Here is an 18,448-nt window from a genome sequence, read left to right on the forward strand (position 1 = left end):
CTGTAATGATCCTGGCAGTCTGCGTGACGCTGCATCACAATAGCAAGAACACCAATACAAAAGCGGGCGTGATTACGGCCCGTGTTATTTATTCCTTCTTTTAAATTAGTTATGTGGAGCAACAAAAAAATGGAAATTGCGCCAGGGGCCGCTGATTCTCTGGAGCGGTCATTATCGCTGTCCTGGCTCGGGCTATAAAAGAGCACCCATCAATCTCTCCACCTAGCGCGGGACATTACATGGATTTCCAATAGCACTAGTTTGTGTGTCTAGCAGCGCTAGTTGTGTGTCTCTCATCCAAGCACCTCGTGGCCACTTCACAAACATTCATAGCGGTCTCTATGTCCGCTCTCCAGTTTGAGCATGGGTGCCAGCCCCAGCAGTTAATGTGGAGCATGCAATGCCCAGGCGACCGGCCACCTCTCACTAAATCCATGAGTAAAGTGCTTGATCGCGTTCGCTGACCTCCTGGTTTGCATGCTCAGTGGGCCACCATTTGCACTTTGCATATTTTGCCGCCTTACATCACGTCTGCTTGGATACACCTCGACTTAATCACAAAGCGGTGTGTCTTGTCATATGGACAAAATGCTATTTCTGAACCTGGTGACCAGGACATCAAAAAAAGCAGTAAAAAAAGAACCATCTCTTCCGCTTCTCTTCCGCTGCAGTATTTTTCCCGCGGCGAGCTTGCACAAACGGATTGGGGGGTTGCGGTGCATCCACATCTTACCAAACCTCGACCCTCTCCTCCCCCCCCTTGTCCGCCTCCAGGTGGCTGTGTCACGTGGACGACGACAACTACGTCAACGGGGAGGGGCTCCGGGCGCTGCTGGCCTCCTTCCCCCAGGACGGCAGCTTCTACGTGGGCAGACCCAGCCTGGACCGGCCCATCACTGCTCATGAGCTGCTGGAGGACAACACCACGGTAACGCCGCACGCAGCGCGAGCAGTGAGGGGAGTGGTCTGGGGTTTGTCTCTCAGGGTTGGGGTCGGGTCCTCCTGACCCCACAAGGGCAGGATAGTGTCTTGATTAGGGTTCTGGGAGCACTACCTTCTTAAACACTACCTGCTCCTTGGAGTGGAGCAGTGGCTGGTAATGCTCCTGGAGTGGCTGGTAAGAACGGGGACATGATGTACAATATAATCACACACAAACACACAGCGTCATGCTCGCTATTCTTCGTCCTTTCTCTCCCTCTCTCTCCCCTCCCTCCCTTGTTATACTGTAGTAGGATGGACATATTTGTCTTCCTTCTTTATTCAACTTGCTGGTCTCCTCTCTCTTCTTTCCTTCTCGTCTCTTTCACTCTGCTCTCCGCTCGGCTGGCTTACAATGCTCCAGTGATGCATCAAGGGAAGCTACTGGCTGATTACGTTTGTGTGTGTGTGTGTGTGTGTGTGTGTGTGTGTGTGTGTGTGTGTGTGTGTGTGTGTGTGTGTGTGTGTGTGTGTGTGTGTGTGTGTGTTTGTGTGTGGACGTGTTTGTGTGTGGGCTTTGCATGGTGGTGGCGGTGCCGGTGGAGCAGGGCTGTGTGTGTGTGTGTGTGTGTTTGTGTGACGTGTATGCGTGTGTGCGTGTGTTTGTGTGACGTGTTTGTGTGTGGGTGTTGCATGGTGGTGCCGGTGGAGCAGGGTGTGTGTTCAGTGGGGGGGGGTTAATGAACTGTACTGAACCTTTCCCCCCCCTGAACTCCACGGGATTTGCATGAGTGACCTCTTTGAGGCGAGGCGGGATCGGAGCGCTTCCGGCGGCGTGCAGAAGACCCCCGGCGTGCCCCGCAAATCACTCCCACTTAATATAACGCTCCCACTCAGTGTATGGGATGCCATGATCACTGTGACGATGTTGAAGGGGGGCTGATGTGGAGGGGGGGGGGGGGGGGGGGGGGGGGAGCACAACACACTTTTCATTTGACTTCCCGCCAGCATTGTGGGGACGAGGTAAGGGTGATGTGTGTGTGTTGGGGGTGAGGGTGAGGGTGATAATGTGAGGGGGATGTGTGTGTGCTGGGGGTGAGGGTGATGGGGGGAGGAGGATGTTTGTGTGATGGGGGTCAGCGTGTTGAGGTGAAGGTAATGGGTTGAGGTGGATTGGGTGAGGGGGATGAGGTGAAGAGGGATGGGATGTGTGTGTGATGGGGGTGACCCTAATGAGGTGAGGGGGATGGGGTGAGAGGGATGGGGGGAGGGTAATGTGTGCGTGCCGGGAGTAAGGGTGATGATGGGATGGGGGATGTGTGTGTGATGGGGGTGAGCTAGATGATGGGGGGGGGGGGGGGGGGGGGGGGGGGGGGGGGGGGGGGGGGGGGGGGGGGGGTAAGAGGGTGATGGGGAGTGCGGTTAGAGTAAGGAGGGTGAGAGGGTAAGTGTGAGCGGGTTGGGGTGAGTGAGTGAGAGGGTGAGGGATATGGGGGTCAGGGGGGTTGGCCAGTATTTATGGAGGTAAATAGTGGTTGGACTGATGGATTGGGGTCTTTTTCTCTATTTGCTAACATTGAAATTTGGGCAATCGGAATCACTTATTGATCTGTGGGATCAATGAGTGATAAGTGACTTATAGGGGTTAATATTGACCAGCTGCCGTAGGCTGGGTCTTTCATCAACCACACACACACACACACACACACACACACACACACACAAACACACTCACACACACACACACACACACACACACACACACACACACACACACACACACACACACACACACACACACACACACACACACACACACACACACACACACACACACACTCTCTCACAAAAATACACACACACACATGCAGATGAAAAACCCTCAGGGGGGGCTGCCAAGCGCATCTTTCCGCAGTGCAGAGGATGAAGAGATATGTAATACATGCGTATATTAAAATGCAAATGTTTGAATAACAATCTGTATCTGTCGGTGTGTACGTATGAGTGGGAGTATGTTAAGCTGGGTGTGGGTGTGTACGTGAAGATTTGTGAAGATAAAAAGATCTATTGTCTCTCCTTATCCTCAATTGTGTTGGTGTGTGTGTGCATGCAAACACATCCGTTCACCAAGCAAGATAATGCATCTATCCTAGCTAGCACACGTTAACATGTAAAACTGTGGCCAGGCTCTGTCCTCCACCTCCACCACCATCACTACCACCCCATCTTTACCCTCAGGCTTTTAGTTTGTCTTTTCTTTCTTCCATCACTCTGTCTATCTCCCATGTGTGACATTATGCTCTCCCTGATTGCACCCATTTACTGAGGATAATGGATCCTTGGTTCTCTCTCTCTCTCTCTCTCTCTCGCTCTCTCTCTCGCTCTCGCTCTCGCTCTTGCTCTCGCTCTCGCTCTCGCTCTCTCTCTCTCCATCTATCCATCCACCTCTCTCTCCCTCTGCATCCCGGTAAATCCCCTCGTCCTCCATGCAACCCCTCTCCTCTGCTGGCTACTTCTTTGTTGGTGCCGTAATCACTGGTCATTCAGGCTGTCTTCTTGCTTCTCTGCTTTTTGTTATCATTGTGTTTTAGTTGTTTTTGGAGGGGGGAGGGAGGTAAAGAGAGTGGGATGGAGGAGTGGGATGAGGAATGGATTGAATTGGCAGCGAGAGGAAAGGAAAGTAGGATGCAGGCTGTCTGTGTTCCTTGGGCTAGGACGCCTCCTAGATGGACACCTGTAGCGAGGTGGCAGATTTAGTGTCTTGTTTACGGTGTTTGACTCTGAGTTTTAACTTACCGGCATCTATCCCAACAATGTCTGCCTGTAGATGTTCTAGACTCTAGATACGATTCCCAACCCCTGATCAGATCCATAGTGACATGTATCTAAAATCAACTATCGGTCACTTTGGATAGAAGCATGTCAAAGGACTAAAAGTAAACAGTAAATAGTCTGCTAGTTGACTGCAGCAATGACCATGCCACACTCCACCCAGGTGGATTTCACTGGGCTCCTCCAGACATAAGCTCGCAGGGTGGTGGTGTCCAAGAATAACAACACAAAGAGGTTGCTGGAGAATGGTAAATGAGATGTGGAACCATGCAGGAGGTCTCTGCGAGTGTGCGTGGTGATGGCTGGTTTAACCTGTGCACATTGATTTCTCAATGCACACCGGGTGTGCACATTGATTTCTCAATGTGGTGTGCCGTAGGCTTGCAGCCTTAAACCAGCCATCATCCACGCACACACATTCAACAATGATCAAATAAATAGTACATGGAGTAGTAGCAATAGTGGCATGGGGATAGGGCGCTGTGTGAGATATCCATGGAGGAAGTAAGAAGAAAATGTTCATGAAAACACTAGAGACGGATTAACATCTGCTGTCACCAACTCTTGGTGGAAAACTTTTTTTGATTTATGGACGGGGCTATATTGCTCTCCACTCATCCCCTGGTCACCTTAATGGCCAATAACGGTTTACTCAAATAATATCCGTATTATGGCAACCCGGCCCGGGCCAATAAAGGACATGCAGTGCACCTGAGGAACAGGTGGAGAAGCAGGGCTTAAATAGCCTGCTTCTCCACTCATTCGGGGCTCTCCCAGCCATGTTGCTCCTGTACGGAGAGACCGGTCCTCGTGGGTGACGGGATTCCACCCACGAAGGATGGGGCCGTTGATTCCTCCCAGGTTTTTCATTATTTTGTGTTTTCAGAGACTTACATGCCTTTTTGGCTTTTTCCCCTCAAAGTTGTGTCCTGTTTGGGAGGAGGTGGTTCGCTCACCGTGCCGGGTTGCCACAGTGTTGACCCCATATTTACCTTATATCCTACGTTTATAAATGTTCAGATTCAGATTCAGATTCAACTCTATTGTCATTGTGCTGAGTCAACAAAATGTATTTGGAGATCTAAATAGAAGTGCAAAAGTCCAATTAAGGTGCAGTTTGAATATGATTTGTCATATAGTGCAATACAGCAGCAAAAGTGACCTAGTGAGGTATGAGCCGAATAAGATGGGTATAATCATGGATAACAGCAGCATAGATGGACAGTACTATAAGTGAAAATAGTATGATAATAAATACAAGTGGATTAGATACAGGGTATATGTACACAGTCAAGTAGTCAAGGGGGGTGGGTGGGGGATTGTCATTTAAGTCTAGATTCAGAACAGGGTCAATGAGTATCACTCCTTTACTACCCACTCACTTCCTCTAAAGTGTATAGTTATGGTAAGGTTAATTAAGGACTCGTTGACCCTTGAATTAACTGCACAGCACAGTTCTGCGGTTGCTGTGACAACGGCGACACAACGTCAGGCGGCGACCCAACTGCAGGCTAGTTAGTTAGGGGGGAGAGAGAGAGAGAGAGAGAGAGAGAGAGAGAGAGAGAGAGAGAGAGAGAGAGAGAGAGGCAGGGGAGAAGAGGCCCTTCCTGGCGAACAGATGATAAGAATGATAATGATAATATAGAATGATGCCACAAACACGCACGCACGCACGCATGCACGCACGCACGCACGCACGCACGCACGCACGCACGCACGCACGCACGCACGCACGCACGCACGCACGCACGCACGCACGCGCGCACACACACACACACACACACACACACACACACACACACACACACACACACACACACACACACACACACACACACACACACACACACACACTAACTAAATGAACCCAGATGTCGGGAAACGGTTAAATATGAAGTTTCATACAGGTATTCGTAAAACAAGCGACAAAAGAAAGATCAGAGTTCATAAAACTATTTATACAGCTGGCGACAGTAGAGTAGAGCTTTATAAACGACCAGCGTTTACTAGATAAAGACATGCAGTTTATACTGGGGGAAGACAAGGTACTCCATCCATGTTAAGGAGGGGAGGGATGGGGTGCGACTTGTGTTCAGCAATATATCTCTTACAATACATTGTAAGGAGCTATTCTTCTTTCCAGTTTGCTTTCTTTTGTTTTATTGCCAGTGTTTGTGCCAGTATGTGTTTGTGTGTGTGCCAGTGTGTGTTTGCTGCCGGTGTTTTCTTGTATGCATGCCAATGTATGTGTGTGCCTGTGTTTGTTTGTGTGTGTGCCAGTGTATGTATGCGTGTGTGTGTGTGTGTGTGTGTGTGTGTGTGTGTGTGTGTGTGTGTGTGTGTGTGTGTGTGTGTGTGTGTGTGTGTGTGTGTGTGTGTGTGTGTGTGTGTGTGTGTGTGTGTGTGCCAGTGTGTCTGTTTGCCACTGTTTGTTTGTCTGTGTGCCAGTGTATGTATGTGTTGGTGTGTGTGTGTCTGTGTGTGTGTGTGTTTATCTGTGGGTTTCGGCCATGTGTCTCCTGTTTTACATTGAAATGTGCGTTCTCCTGTTCTACATTGTGAAATATGCTCTCTAGGTTGTACACTGTGACGTATGTTCTCTAGGTTCTACGTTGTGACGTGCATACTCCTGTGCTAAGTTGTGACGTATGTTCTCTATGTTCTACGTTGTGACGTATGTTCCCCGAAGCTATGTGTGTAACATCCGTTCTCCTGCTCTACATTGTGATGTATGTTCTCGAGGTTCTACGTTGTGACGTACGTTCTCTAGGTTCTACATTCTGATGCACGTTCTCCTCTTTTATCTTGTGACGGGCGTTTCTCTCGCTCTTCTTTGTTTTCCCTGAGCAATGAGTTGTGACCTACCGTCTCCGGTTCTGCGTCGTGACGTATGTTCTCCTGTTCTAGGTAGTGTTCCCCGAGCTATGCGTTGTGAGCTACCTTCTCCGGTTCTGTGTTCCAGCATGCGGTTCCTCTTGTCTTTCAGAGGGAGGTCAGTTTCTGGTTTGCCACAGGGGGCGCCGGCTTCTGTCTGAGCCGGCGGTTGGCAGAGAGGATGCTGCCCTGGGCCCGGTGAGCAAGGCACAGTCATACAGGTTCTGTAGAGCACCACAGCGTCACGCACATCGCCAACTCACCCACTGACTGGGAAGGGAGGGAAATAGAGAGAGCGGGAGAGAAAGAGAGAGCAGGAGAGATAAGTGTAGAGAGCAAGGGACGGGGGGAGAGAGATAGGAAGAGAGAGATTGAGAGCGAGCAGGAGATCGAAAGTGCGAGGTGGAGAAAGAGAGAGATAGAGAGAGACAAAGAGAGATAGAGAGGGCTAGAGAGAGAGAAAGAGAGTGCAGAGAGAGAATAAAGCAGAATAGATTTACAAGAAGCTGAGTTATGTAATTCACATGTGACACTGTCATCCCTTTGATGTACATGTATGCCACTGTGTGTGTGTGTATTGATAAGTGTGCTGTGAAGCTACAACCTCACAAGACTCCCATCTGCATTATAATTGGAACTTTTGGCCGAAAACCTTAATCGTTAGTTCCTAGAACACTGTTCACCAAGCGTGGTGAAATACAAAAATCGAACATTTGGTAACCTTTTGAACTCTGTTACTGATAGTTGTTTCGTGTTTTTGTATGCCTGTGTGTGTGTGTCTATATGTGTGTGTGCGAATGCGTGTCTATATGTGTGTGCTGGTCTATATGTGTATGTATGTCTTTTTGCCCATGCGTGAATATACTTGTGTGTGTGTTTGTGCATTTCTATGTGTTTGTGTGTGCGTTTGTCTACGTGTGTTTGTGTGTGTGTGTGTGTGTGTGTGTGTGTGTGTGCGTGGATCTATGTTTGTATGTGTGTGTGTATCTGTGTGTGTGTGTGTGTGTTTGTGTATTTGTCTTTATATATGTGTGCGTGTGTGTGTGTGTGGTTCCAGCGGTGTGCGGTTCGAGCAGACCTCGGCCCGGATCCGCCTGCCGGACGACTGCACCGTGGGCTTCATCGTGGAGCGCAGGCTGGGGGTCTCGCTGGTCCAAAGCCCCCTCTTCCACTCCCACCTGGAGAACCTTCTGCTGCTCACCCCGGCAAGCATACCTTGGCAGGTAGGATACACAAACACAGACACACACACACACACACGCATGCAAGACAACACGCACACACGTAGGCTCGTAAGCACATAAGCACACATACACAAACATAGGCACTAACGCAGACGCGCACACAAACACACGTATGCACACACACACACACACACACACACACACACACACACACACACACACACACACACACACACACACACACACACACACACACACACACACACACACACACACACACACACACACACAAAAACACACAATTTGGCACAGGAGAGCATGCAGACAAATCCAACAAGATGCTCACTCAAGCATGTAAGCAGATTGACATATGGCTAAACTCTTGCATTTACCCACCAACCCACCTCCAATTCTGTTCAGTTTTATTTGTATAGCCCTTAATCACAGTTACAGTCTCAAAGGACGTAAGAGGCCATATGTTTATGACCCCCCCCTGACCCTGCCCCCGCAATGCAATCATTCCCTAGAGGGACCAGGGCATGCATGCATACCAAACATGCCTGCACAACAATTCACATCAACAGCACATACATTACTCAATAATATATGATAATTTAGAAACTGCACGCACTATGTTACGACTGTCATACAATGTCCAATCACAACACAGCTTCTAAGGACTTGAAGCCACACACAATGTACATTGAAAAGTATAATGCACACAGACAGCTAAACCTAGACACACACAATATTGCTGAGGTCGAGGCTGTGTCTTCTCTCTTCTCCCTGGCCTTGATACACCAGCTGACACCAGCCCAAGCAATCAACTCAACACATACAATCAATAACCATTGACCCTCACAGAAATGATTGACAGGGAGAACAACACCATGAAAGAACAGTTAATTTAAGGTTGTAACAATATACAGCAGATTGACTTCCATACACAGCTATAAGCCTGTTTGACAACATGCATTGCTTGGTGGGAAGTGGTCTTGAAAATCTCAAATATTCACAGTCCACAAAGTAGTTCAGGACGCTGTCAGGTTGGGGTTCCTGAGGTAGTCGGCTTTTAGAGACGCTTGAGTGGGAATCGTTGATCAAAGGGATTAGCCAAATCAGATGCAAAAATATTGTGCTCGTCTTCCTGCAGGCGACATTGAGCTACGGCATGTTTGAGAACAAGATTAACAGCATCGAACTGAAAGGAGCCTTCTCCAAAGAGGACGACCCCTCCAGGTAACCCCTCTTTCCTACAGCCTCAAGGTTGTGCCCTCCATTTGCTGGGTATTACTAGCTAGGTGTGAAAGTGCCGTTAAATATAACACCAAACATTCGTAAAAGTTAACTAGATTTTGAAAGTGTCGAACTGAATCGAACTCTCCCTTCTGATCTCCCTCCTAAGCCCCCAAAAACGTGACTGGCCTTCTAGCTTAAAGGCTGTGTTGCAGATTAACCAGAAGTTTTGATAAATGGGTACATAAAGCACTCAAAATATATATATCATTTATAAAATGTCTCCAAAATAGCGTTAAAGTCAAATTTTTGTCGTTTTTGGTAGTAACGGGTGTTTTCTAACGCCATTTGGCGATGACGTCACGTTGGGGAGACGTGGTGGAAGGTAGCCTCATGCCTCGTGCCCACTGCATCCGTCCGTTGACTGATCTCCATTGACTTTGAATGGGGACGGACGCGCAATGCATTGTGGATCCATGCGCTCCGTTGGAGCCTTCGGCGCCGTCAAAAAGTTGACGCAGCGACGGATGCGTCATCCAATCAGATCGCGGATGCAAATTTAAGCACTGTGACACTACTTGGGCTCTGACGACCCTGGAAAGCTCCCCCATCCTTCAGCCACGCCTTCCGACATCCTTTGACGGACGGTGCATTGGGCACGAGGCGTCAGCCTGGTACTAGAACTATAATGGCGTCTAAGAGGTGGCAAGAACTACAAGTAACATGTATGATGGCCCACAGCCGTATAATTTTGAACCGGTCAGACTTGAGAGGGCGAATGAGGAATTTCCGAGAACTGATGGCCGTCAAAGCCAATTAAATGTATGGTCAGAGGAGAATGAGTGGAGAGTTGCTATAATTTAGCAACGCAGCAACGAGCGCTGTAGCTAGTCAAGGAACAGCAGTGCATATACAATAACGACACTTTTATATATTTTTACTGTCAGTGAATAGCACCAAGTGAAAGTCAACGTTTTCTTTATATCTAGTGACAGCGATTATGTCGTTCAGATAAGTACCGGTAAGCTTAGTCAGAGGATCTAGAAATAGAAGGCATAATGCTAGCTATGGGCTAACTTGACAGATCCACCTGTGAATTCCCAGATAATCCCTAAATAAATCTTTCCCCCGAAGTTGTAAACAGATTTCTGATTCCGTTTTGATGGTAGCCTACTCGCTCCTGTAACAACATCTTTGCCTAGTGTTTATTTCTAAGCTTTCTTTTACCCAGTGTGCGAAATACCCGTCAAGAGATTGGGACCCCCCGTTCGGGGGGTCCCAATCTCCCGATGTAGTCTTTAGCCTACATGACAACACACACACGCACACACTTAAAGGTCCCATGACATGAAAATCTCACTTTATGAGGTTTTCTAACATAAATATGAGTTCCCCTAGCCTGCCTATGGTCCCCCAGTGGCTAAAACTTGCGTTTGGTGTAAAACGATTACTAGCTGTTCTGCTCGCCTTTGAAAAAACGGAGGCTCAAGTGCGCTGATTTGGAATGTCTGTGTTTAGGACGTCATCAAGCATGATGACGTACTAAACGTCATCATGCTCCTCCCCTTACTCTGCCTGGCCCGCCCAGAGACGTTGGCCCGCCAATGAGACTCGACCGTGCGAGCGCCACATGTGTGTGTGTGTGAATACACACACTGTAACGCAAGTGTTTCTTGTCGGTTCTTAAACGTGTCTTGTATTTCCACAACGAGACCGTTGCCGCGAGGCACCATCGCCCGGCAGCGGGCAGCCGGCAGCAGGCAGCGTGCGGTTCAGTCGACTTCAGGTTGATGTGAAAGTGGAAGAACCAGAGACGTCGCAGAACCCGACAAAGTCGTTTGTGATTCATAATATCGTCTGGAGGCGCACACAGCTTTTTTCCGTGATAATATGTATTATATGATATAGATATCTATGTATTATATGATTTTATTTAGATATAGAGCTCCAGGACTGTAACGCAAGTGTTGTACACTTCCTTGTTATTTGGATAACTGTTCTGCTTTTGGTGTTATGGCGCATAACACGTCGGACTCTCGTCTCTGGTATTTCTACAACGAGACTCGTATTGGGGGTTATCTCAGCCAAGGTTGAGAATGAATTGGGGGGAAGGAACTTTGGCTTTGACTCCCTCAAGAACATGAACCACGACATGGAGGCGAAAGGGATTGTTGGTGGCGAATGTCTCCCGCTTGAGCCCCGCTGAAGGACCACCGCCGGAGGCGGAGGTGCCTAAGCGCTGCCCGGCAACGATCCCTTTCTCCTCCTTGTCGCGGTTCAGTCTACTTCACATTGATGTGGACGTTGAAGAACCAGGAACGTCGGAGAACCCAACGCGGCCGTTTGAGATTCATAATATCGGCTCACACAGCTTTTGGCCGTGATAATATATATTATATGATATCTACACTCATCATATGCCATACAATCCGTTTTATCATCAGCATTTAGTCACTTCAAAGATTTAAAGAATAGCCTCTTACCATAAGTTAGAATGGACTCAGAGTGTGTGAGTGATACAGTCTGGTTTAGCTTTCGCTTGCTATCCGTTTTTAGTATGACTTTTCAACATTACGTCTTTCTTCTGTTTGGCGCAAATAGCTAATTTGCATTAGTGCACAGGACTGGCTGCCTCTACTTGGTAAAGAATATAAAATATTTATCCGTCTATCTATCTACATAGCAGGGGTGGACTGGGACAGAAAGTCAGCCCTGGCATTTTCTGTCCAGACCAGCCCACTACATTATCAGCACTAGGGGTGGGACGAGATGAACGGGAAGAAGCCTGTATGTACTTGATTAAAACAATTTAATCAAGTACATCCATCCAATAATAGTACAACACTGTAAATAGCAGTTGTTGCTTTTTACTGTTTTTGTTTTTCAAGTTTGTGTCTCTGGTGCTGCTGACAAAATAGATGTGAAACCCGAACAGGAAGTTAACGGACCTCCTGTGGTCGCTGCATCTCCATCACCCATATCTACAGATCTATAAAACCCTTGTTAAATATCACACTTGATCCAACGCTAAATTCTCTCTTGCAGTTTTTAGTCTGTGACTGTGAAAATCTTTTGGTGTAATTAGTTAAAACCAGACTCGGACAATGATAACAAAATATCTCGACAAATAATCTAAATAGAAACATATTACAGACAGTAGCAGCATTAGAGCTGAAACTCATTTGTTTTAACGGTGACTCAGTCATTATGAAACCATAAATAGAGAATTGAAAAAATATATATTATCTATAGTTGTATGAAAGTCTAAGACATGAATTACAGGTTTAAATATATATGCATTCTCATATACGTGTATGTGCACATGTATGTTTACATGTGCACAAACACGCATGAGAATGCATATCTATTCAGACCTGTAATTCATGTCTTAGAATTTTCAAACGGCTATAGGTAAAAAAAATTGTATTCTCTATTTATGATTACAAAAACGTACTTCCTCGTCCGCAGCCAGCCAGCTACACTCCACACCAAATTCATGACTTGCAAAAAAACTGCAAACAGAACTTGTACTCAGTATCTGTGTACTGACAAGTATATGTAGCCAATAGCCATGTAGCCTTTTTTGATGTAGTGACACTTGGTGACAAATTTATCTGTCATGAAGGATGACTTAAGTCTCCAAAGAGCCCCAAGGCCTACCTGCATAACTGTTAATTGAACTTAAAAGATATGCAGATGTTTGAAATTAACATCAATATGAAAATGGCTACTTTGAATCACGTTAGGCTGGAAAAACGGGACATATGCCCAATCTGGCAACACAAACCGAAACTAGACATAGACCTACTCGCGCTCACACATGTGTTCGCTGTTGACTCGTGGTTGCTATGACTACAGCCAGAGCTACAGCACAAAACAGCCAATCACAAATGTCCGACGTGCAGCCAATCGCAATGTACGCCCATTCAATCGTACAGCCAATGATATTGTGTAACGTAATCAGCAGACGACGGACCCCGAGCCGATCTGGAAGCCGAACCGATATGGTACTTACACCGGCACCAAATAGGTCTGTCAATTTTGAACATTTAACTTCCATCGCCAGAGGCTTATGTCGCCGTTTTTCAGCACCACCCGGGCGTTTTCAGCTCCGTACCGGCTCCCGCGACTCCGGCCCATGCCATGAGGTCCCGCCCACCCTGGTTTGTGTTGTGATTGACAGCACTGCCAGGGCTCCCTGAGCCAGTCAGCCCATGATTGATTGACAATGACAAACATAGACCAATAATATGCGTCGATGCTGGCAACACACTGCTAACCCTCTGTAGCCCATTGGCCGGCCCAATTGGAGGGAATTTAGAGAGAGAGGAATAAAGAAAACTTAGCGAACCGGACCGGCCCACATTGGGTCAACGGCCCACCGGGACGATGCCCGGTATGCCAGATGGCCAGTCCACCCCTGCTACATAGTAATAGTAGTGAAGTAATAGTAATAGTTCTGATTATCCTTGTGAAAGACTCATGGTCATGGTCATGCGCAAATAAATTGGAAATGCATTTTTATTATTGCTTCAACACACTGGATGCAATGGATAGGCCCAGTGAGGTTACATGCGAAGGCTAGCTTGCCAAGGCAGTTTGTTAATGTGCTTCCTTTCGTTGGAAAAACCAAGATACAGCTATTGGAGCTGCTAAACACTCGTTTGGAATGCAGAGGTCGTCAATGTTTCACCATCTGCCCATTTTTGGCATGCGCCTACACCAGGAGAGGATGTGAGTTGGAACCAAAATCCTGGCTGATTTACATCTGGAAATAGACAATCTCCAAAATGAACCTGGAGTCTGGAGAAACCCACCAAACCCTTGAAACAATTAAGAACAATGACTTATAAGAGCAGAAAAACAAACATAACAAATGGCAATAGTGAAGTTAATTGAGAAATAATAACACACAAAATGAATGAATTAATGAATTATTAAACAAGTTGGAAAAGAAAGAGACATGATCGATGATATTAGTTTTATCACCTAATAGGATTTGAAATGTTGCCTGTTACTCAGAGTGGTAAAATGTGTTGTTTTCTTCTCCAAAACAATTTAGTCTGTATGTGTGTTCCTCATTGAATCGTGTCTGTGGCAGGATATGAGCTGTTGTTCATCTTCCATAAGGGGGGACAGGTGGTCTCTTGCTAGCCATGTTTGTTGTGGCGTCCTGTTTCTATTGCCAGCTGGTGCTAACTGACTCGGTCCATGGTCAGTATTATCCTTTGTGTAGAATCTTTCATTTGAATGAGGTATTCTGCTCAATTATATTCTCTGTTTAGTCATTTGTAAATGACTTTCTTTTTTATATCTTTGATCCAGTTTGTCCAGCACAATTCTTTGCATGTTTTTCTATAAATGTAAAAGTTTCCGGTGTTTTGTGTTTGTGGGGATGCGGTTGTTTTGGGGCTGTTTGTTCTGGGGGAGGGGGGGGGGGCTCTCTGGGCAGGCATGGTTGTGGAGGTATGCCTTGTGGTGCAGTCTGTCTTCGTCGCTAGTGGGGAGTTGGCACACTTTGCATTGGACAGCTTCAGCGGTTAGGAGCCAAGCACAGCTCTGGTGACTAGGTTAGGGTACTCTCTCTCTCTCTCTCTCTCTCTCTCTCTCTCTCTCTCTCTCTCTCTCTCTCTCTCTCTCTCTCTCTCACCCCCTCTTCCTTCCCCCCCTCTCTCTTTTTCTCCCCCCCCTTTCTCTCCCTCTCCTCCACCCTCTCTCTCTACCGCAGAGCCGAGGGCTAAACGCTATTTGATTTAGCAGTGTGTAGCAGCAGAGGCATCTGTCTCCCCCTCTCTTGTACTCCACTGTGTTACTGTAACAAATCCCTAAAAAGCCTCAGAACAAACACTGTGTGGTCGCAACTCCCACGCCCAGCGTCGCTTCCGATGCGTTTGATGACTAGACTGCAACTTAGAGGTCAAAGGTTCATCACAGGGTCGCAGGGACAAAAAACAAAAGTCTCCTTTATGTTTTCTTTGTCAGAGGTTACTTTTACAGAATTAAAAAACATATATTTTGTTCTTCACTGTCCTAAAAGTAAAATGTCCTGACTCTTACTGAATCTCTGGACTTTTATTTTTTACACAGTTTGGTATTTTATTTGTGTAGCAAAGCAAATACTACACGCCAACTACGTGGCTGCCACACTCCACCTAAGTGAAGCGTAGTGTCCGGATTCTCGTTTGCTCGTTCCCTATATAGTGCACTATATCATGAACACTATATCGGGAATAGTGAGTGAGTCAATAGGGAACGATTTCGAACACAGCTAATGTGTTTGGAGATGGCTGGTTTAACCCGTGCACACTGATTACTCAATGTGCAACAGGTGTGCAGCCTCTCCCAAGGCCAAGAATCCAATCAGTCGGACTCGGGCCGTGCTTAGCTGACTGCTTCAACCAGCCATCATCCACACACAGTCTCTCTTGAAGTATTGATTTTAACATCTAGTTAAATAAAGGTTTATTACTCAATATTGTATGCACACAAGACTCACAATACACACCCAATACTTATGTCTGTACTCATATAATATAAAAGGTTAAGGTATTTTGTCTAAAGTTTGCAATACATAAAACATTATTTATTATTGAACCACTTTAACAAGGAAATGTTCTCTGCCTTTGAAAATGGCTTTTAAAAGCAAGCTATTGATGATGGATTTGGCTGGCCACATACCAATAAGGATTTCCACAAATACTCGTTCATAAGCGTGCTTAGGTGCTCTAAGAGAAACTCTCAACACACTCCTTTGTGGATTATTATTACGTGTTATATATTAACAAAATTAGCAACTAGCTGCCTGTGAGCATTTCACACACCCACACACATTCACGCACACACGCATGCACACATACACACACACATACACGCACACAGGCAGGCAGGCAGGCAGGCACATACACAGAGAAGAAAAAGGAAACAGTGGAAAAGTGGACAACCACACACGCAAATGTGAACCTTTGTTCCCTAGTTTGCAGACGATTTTAACCAGTGAAAACAAATGAAACCTATGGTTTCTATTATATCATTACCTATGCTACATATCCGCAAACATAAAAGACTATCATTTTGTTTTCAATTCCCGCGGTGGGTGATATAAAAATAATATATTAATATATTATATTAATATATTATCACAAAGCCGGTTAATGTAACCGATAGGACCCCGCAAGCATGTAAATAAGATACATTTTTTAAGAACAAATGCATGCAATAACTTACATAACCATATGGAAGGCAAAAGGTAAAAACATAGACACACACACGCACACACACACAGACACACACACACGCACACACACATACACACACACTGTTGAATGCTACTGAAATTCTCTGTACTGGCAGGACCCAGAAGTATTTTTTGCTTTTGCTTTTGTTCTTAGGAAGAGTTGCTGACCTGCTGTCCCCATGGTTACAGCCAATGGCAACTTTATTGATTTTTTGAGTGGGATAATACCACATTTCTGCACTGGAAACAATATTTTCACTTAGCTCAAAGGCAGGCCCCCCATGTCAGGGTGTTCTGGGTAATTCAAGCTGCTCCTATAACAACATAGCTTACTCAATATGTCTTACACTTTATGCACGTTTTGTGTTCGATAGTCCCAAATTTCTGTGATACAAAAAACGTATTGAAGAAAAAAAAGTTGAGTACGCACCATCCTTGAATCTTTAATGCTTGTGCCGTTTATTAAGACAGCTCTTTCTTTCTTCTCCAGATTCAAGACTGTACACTGTAGGCTGTACCCCTTAACCAGTTGGTGTCCCTGAATCACCCCAAAGGACTGCATTTCCCACAGAACCCCTGGGCACAGTACCACCTTGTTAAGGACCTCGTCTTGTAAGATGCCAGCACTTTCTGTAAAAAAATTACAAGATATGTACTTATCAAATTTTTAGTTCAGTCAGTATTAAAATTGCTGTGGATAACGTTTTAATATTTTTTAAAGAATGATACAATTTTATTGGGCCGATGAATGTACTAAGTACAACGCTGGACAGCTCGTATTGTAAATGTATTGTAAATATGGTATTGAAAAGCTCTAGGGAGGCCCAGTTTTACATCGACTAGTATGTTGACTGTTGGTCGTTGAGAAGCGCGAGCTATGATGAAAAGTACATTTTCTGTTTTCTGTGTTTGGGGGGGTCTGAAACTGAAGACAGACCAACATTCTGAGGTCACACACCGCCCCTCCTGGGTGGTATCCATAGCAACAGGAGGCACCATCCAGCCAGTTCTCTTCATAGGAAATATGTATCATAAATCCTACCGATGTACCAACCAACTTCTGATGCAATTAAGACAACCTCTTCCTTCCTGCTTTCATTGTACAATATTTCCCCTGAGACAAAGCTCTGTGTATAGTCTTACATCATAGAAGGGTCGAGAGCCTTTTTCTCTAAAAGGTAGACTCAAAGAAACTGTTTAGAAAACCTCTTCATAAAGGCGTCTTTAGGGAAAATAACTTGAGCTACTGAACCCCAGTCTCAGTGATTCCATAATCTCCAGCTAGTTGCCTTGATAAAGAACTTGTTAGAATTTCAAGGCTGGTGACTTTCTGAGCAGTATTACAAAAAAATGATTGTGTAAATGTAGTTCATGTTACTCCAGTCAAGCAAATAAATGAATAAGACCACTTTTGTACCTCATGTCTGCTTCCTTACTCTTTGGTATTATTTTATGTGATATATATACTTTTTTTTTTTACCTTGTTGCCATTAACACACATTACCTGGTAACCCTGCAAAACTAAATCACAATGGGATTTGGATTCACTTGAAATGCATGCACACATTCATGAAATATTTAGTCTTGTATGTTTTGTATCTGGTAACCCTTCCTTTTACAGTCCCCTAATTACTAGGTATTTACCCGGTAAAAACTTGGTAAATCATAGTGTATTACTGGGTAATTACCACTGGTAATAAGAAGGTAAATACAGAGGTAGTTACCCAGTAAATACATGGTAAATCATAGTGTATTACTGGGTAATTACCACTGGTAATAAGAAGGTAAATACAGAGGTAGTTACCCAGTAAATACATGGTAAATCATAGTGTATTACTGGGTATTTACCACTGGTAATAAGAAGGTAAATACAGAGGAATTATCCGGTAAATTATAGTGTGTTACTGTGTAATTACCACTGGTAATAAGAAGGTATATACAAAAGAATTACAGCTGAAGTACCAAGTTAAACCTCCACTATTACCCATCAACTCAACTAAGTACTGTGTAAATTACTTTTTCTTAGTTATTATTCATAGCTACACCCATTCAGAAAGGGTTTATTCGATTTACCTTAGAAACTACGGAATTACTTACCTGGTAACAAGCTCCGCAGGAACAGTTTTCCTCTAGTTTCATGGTACATCTTCTTAAATACTGGGTACAA

The 18,448-nt window shown here is 45.4% G+C and overlaps 1 protein-coding gene across 2 annotated transcripts in view; it reads left to right on the top strand.

Annotated features, from left to right (window-relative positions):
• The window catches only part of mfng (MFNG O-fucosylpeptide 3-beta-N-acetylglucosaminyltransferase), a 30,718-nt gene extending 12,923 nt beyond the window's left edge, over positions 1–17,795 (top strand). Inside the window, exons 4-8 of one of the 2 annotated variants that reach the window (XM_056586152.1) lie at positions 775–928; positions 6,740–6,825; positions 7,685–7,850; positions 8,965–9,050; positions 16,772–17,795. In XM_056586152.1, coding sequence (XP_056442127.1) covers positions 775–928; positions 6,740–6,825; positions 7,685–7,850; positions 8,965–9,050; positions 16,772–16,823 — 544 coding nt within the window. In that variant the 3' untranslated portion in view covers positions 16,824–17,795. The remainder of the gene's footprint in view (positions 1–774; positions 929–6,739; positions 6,826–7,684; positions 7,851–8,964; positions 9,051–16,771) is intronic. The other variant, XM_056586153.1, reaches the window with a different exon arrangement.
• The last annotated feature ends 653 nt before the right edge of the window (positions 17,796–18,448 follow it).

The sequence above is a fragment of the Gadus chalcogrammus genome, chromosome 3 (assembly GCF_026213295.1).
Source record: "Gadus chalcogrammus isolate NIFS_2021 chromosome 3, NIFS_Gcha_1.0, whole genome shotgun sequence".
NCBI classification, from domain to species: Eukaryota; Metazoa; Chordata; class Actinopteri; order Gadiformes; family Gadidae; genus Gadus; species Gadus chalcogrammus.